Source organism: Danio rerio, chromosome 19 (assembly GCF_052040795.2).
Source record: "Danio rerio strain M-AB ecotype USA chromosome 19, GRCz13ab, whole genome shotgun sequence".
Taxonomy (NCBI): domain Eukaryota; kingdom Metazoa; phylum Chordata; class Actinopteri; order Cypriniformes; family Danionidae; genus Danio; species Danio rerio.
This window is the reverse complement of record NC_141039.2, coordinates 682,501-685,000: the sequence shown is the minus strand read 5'-3', so window position 1 is coordinate 685,000 and position 2,500 is coordinate 682,501. Positions and strand designations below refer to the sequence as shown.

General features: G+C 31.9%; 1 protein-coding gene across 3 annotated transcripts in view; it reads right to left on the bottom strand.

Annotated features, from left to right (window-relative positions):
- Positions 1 to 2,500, bottom strand: part of akap9 (A-kinase anchoring protein 9) — a 186,313-nt gene that overhangs the window by 107,269 nt on the left and 76,544 nt on the right. For all 3 annotated transcript variants that reach the window (XR_015945271.1, XM_088651427.1, XM_088651428.1), the window contains one exon: positions 1,672 to 1,845. Coding sequence is in view for 2 of the 3 variants with exons in the window: in XM_088651427.1 (XP_088507553.1) it covers positions 1,672 to 1,845 (174 nt within the window). In the remaining variant the exon portion in view is untranslated. The remainder of the gene's footprint in view (positions 1 to 1,671; positions 1,846 to 2,500) is intronic.

Here is a 2,500-nt window from a genome sequence, read left to right as displayed (position 1 = left end):
TAAATAAATAAGTAATTAAGTAAGCAAATAAGTAAGCTAGTAAGTAAATAAGTAGGTAAAAAAATAAGTTGGTAAGAAAATAATTAAATAAGTAAAAAAATAAGTCGTTAAATAAGTAAGTAAACAAATTAGTAAAAGTACGTACAAGTAAGTAAATTAATTAATGAATGAATGAATTAATTAATAAATAAACATAATCTTTTTTCTGGTAGTTATAAAAAGTATTTTTAATGGTTTAATTTAACTTAGTATTACACAAGTAAATAAATAAATAGGTAAATAAATAAGTAAATAAGTAAATTGGTAAATAAATAAGTAAATAGGTAAAAAAAATAAGTTAAAAAATAAGTTATTGGGTAAATAAATAAGTAAATAGGTTAATAAGTAAATAAATGAGTAAATAAGTAAATAAATGAGCAAATAGGTAAATAAATAAGTAAATAAAAAGTAAATAAGTAACAAAATAAATGAATAAATAAGTAAATAAATGATTGAATTAATAAATAAACTTTTAAAATCTTTTTCAGGTAGTTCTAAAAAATATATTTTTGAATTATGTAATTTAACTTAAGTTAAAATAACTTAAAACAAAAATAATTGCAAAATAGAGACAATCAAAAAATATATTAAAAATGACAAAAATAAAACAACATCACTACAACTTTGGCTAAAAAGAAAAAGTTTCTGTACTAGAATTTTGCTGAATCAATTCTAACAACAAAGATTACCATAAAAACTGCATTTTGTGTGTTGAAATTTGACTGTTGCTTTATTATTATTATTATAAAGTTGATTCATTACACATTAACAAATGAAAAATTTATAATAAAATTTGTACCCAGACATTTAAAAAAGAATTACATTAACAGCAGTAATCCATGAAACCAAGACATTTTCATCCAAGGTTATCATACCGTCAGATTCTTATAGCGGCCCGTGCCCACTCTAGACATTATAATCTCCTTGTTTCTATACTCAATCTGTTTTAATAGGCATTATAGGCAGGGTGCGAATTATACACGGACAATCAGGGGGACAAAAACTCTGATAATGCTAGTTTGTGTTATGCTTCAGTGAATCAAATGTATGCATTTATTTAAATTACATCTAATATATTAATAAAATGCATTTAAATGTTCAGTGTTTTGTGTCATATTTAGTGTTTCCTCACCTACAGTATCCTCTGATTAGCTATCTCAGATGTTACTGTAGGTTAAACTATACAAACTATGCAGCTAATGTGACTTTACTTTCAGCCATATATAGAAACAAACAGCTATTACAGGAGAAAAGTGTCTTGTGAATGGTGACGGTGTCCAAAGGTGCTCTAGATCTGCCGGTTTCAAGACTTGCTCTGGCATATACTGATTGGCCTGATTATGCATTTACAATGGTATGACCCGTTATAGGGGTGGTCAAATGTGTTTGTGTTATCTAAAATGTAAATTATTAATATTAATATTAAATATAGAGATAAGAGCAAACTATTTCCCACTATTTAAACGACTAACCCCCCCATACATGTTGTTTTGATGTCCTTCAGGGGGGGTCAAGCATCAATTGCAGGGTCAATCCTCCTCAAACCCCCTCTGTAAATCTCACTGATCATACGTCGCCTTTACCTAAGCTAATAGTGAAGTGTGTGAGTGTATAGTGAGAGTAACCGCTCACCTCGATGGTGTAGGTCTGGTCATGAGTGACGGTTTCTCCACTGCGCAGAGTTTTGGAGACAGAAAACACCGTATTGGCAGACTCTCCCTCAGTCGGCTCCAGCTCCGGCTTCTTCTTTTTCTTCTTCTTCTTCTGTCCATCAGATTGAGCTTTCCTCTGCCGGTACTCGGCCAGCTGCACACACACACACAGACACACACACACACCCAGATGAGTGACACAAACACACACAGGCCACAAAAACACAACAGTCGCAGTGTAAAACGGACGCACAGTAAAGCGGCACAGTCTGGAGAAGCTGAGGCGAATCATGGCCGACTGTTGATCCTCGCCGCACTAAATAACAGCATCAGTAAATCCTGCAACTCTTCACCTCAGCAGATTAACAGCACAGACAGACGCTGGCGTGCAGGAAGTCAGACATCTGCTTCATTATTATGCACAGACGGACACCTTCAACTTTACTGTCATCACACACGGTCACACTAAATGTGCTGTCTCGCAGAACCATGGAGAGACATACATAAACATTGAAAGAAATATGAACACAACACCAGACGCAAGACCAGTTCGCAGCCTTTATCTTCAAATATTTTAACAGAAATTGATGTTTTTATTAAATCTCTTAGACTAGTTAATAACAAGAAAAGAGATGGATTCTTAAAAAAAGATTTTTATGATAAATATTTTGGAAGTGTCACGGATACACAAGTCCTTCTTTCCTCTTGCTGTATTTGTGTTATGTATGTATATGTTTAAACTTTTTTTTTTCTTTCTTTTCTCTCTTTTGTTTCTCTTTTTATTAAATTTTTTATATGTTTATATTATT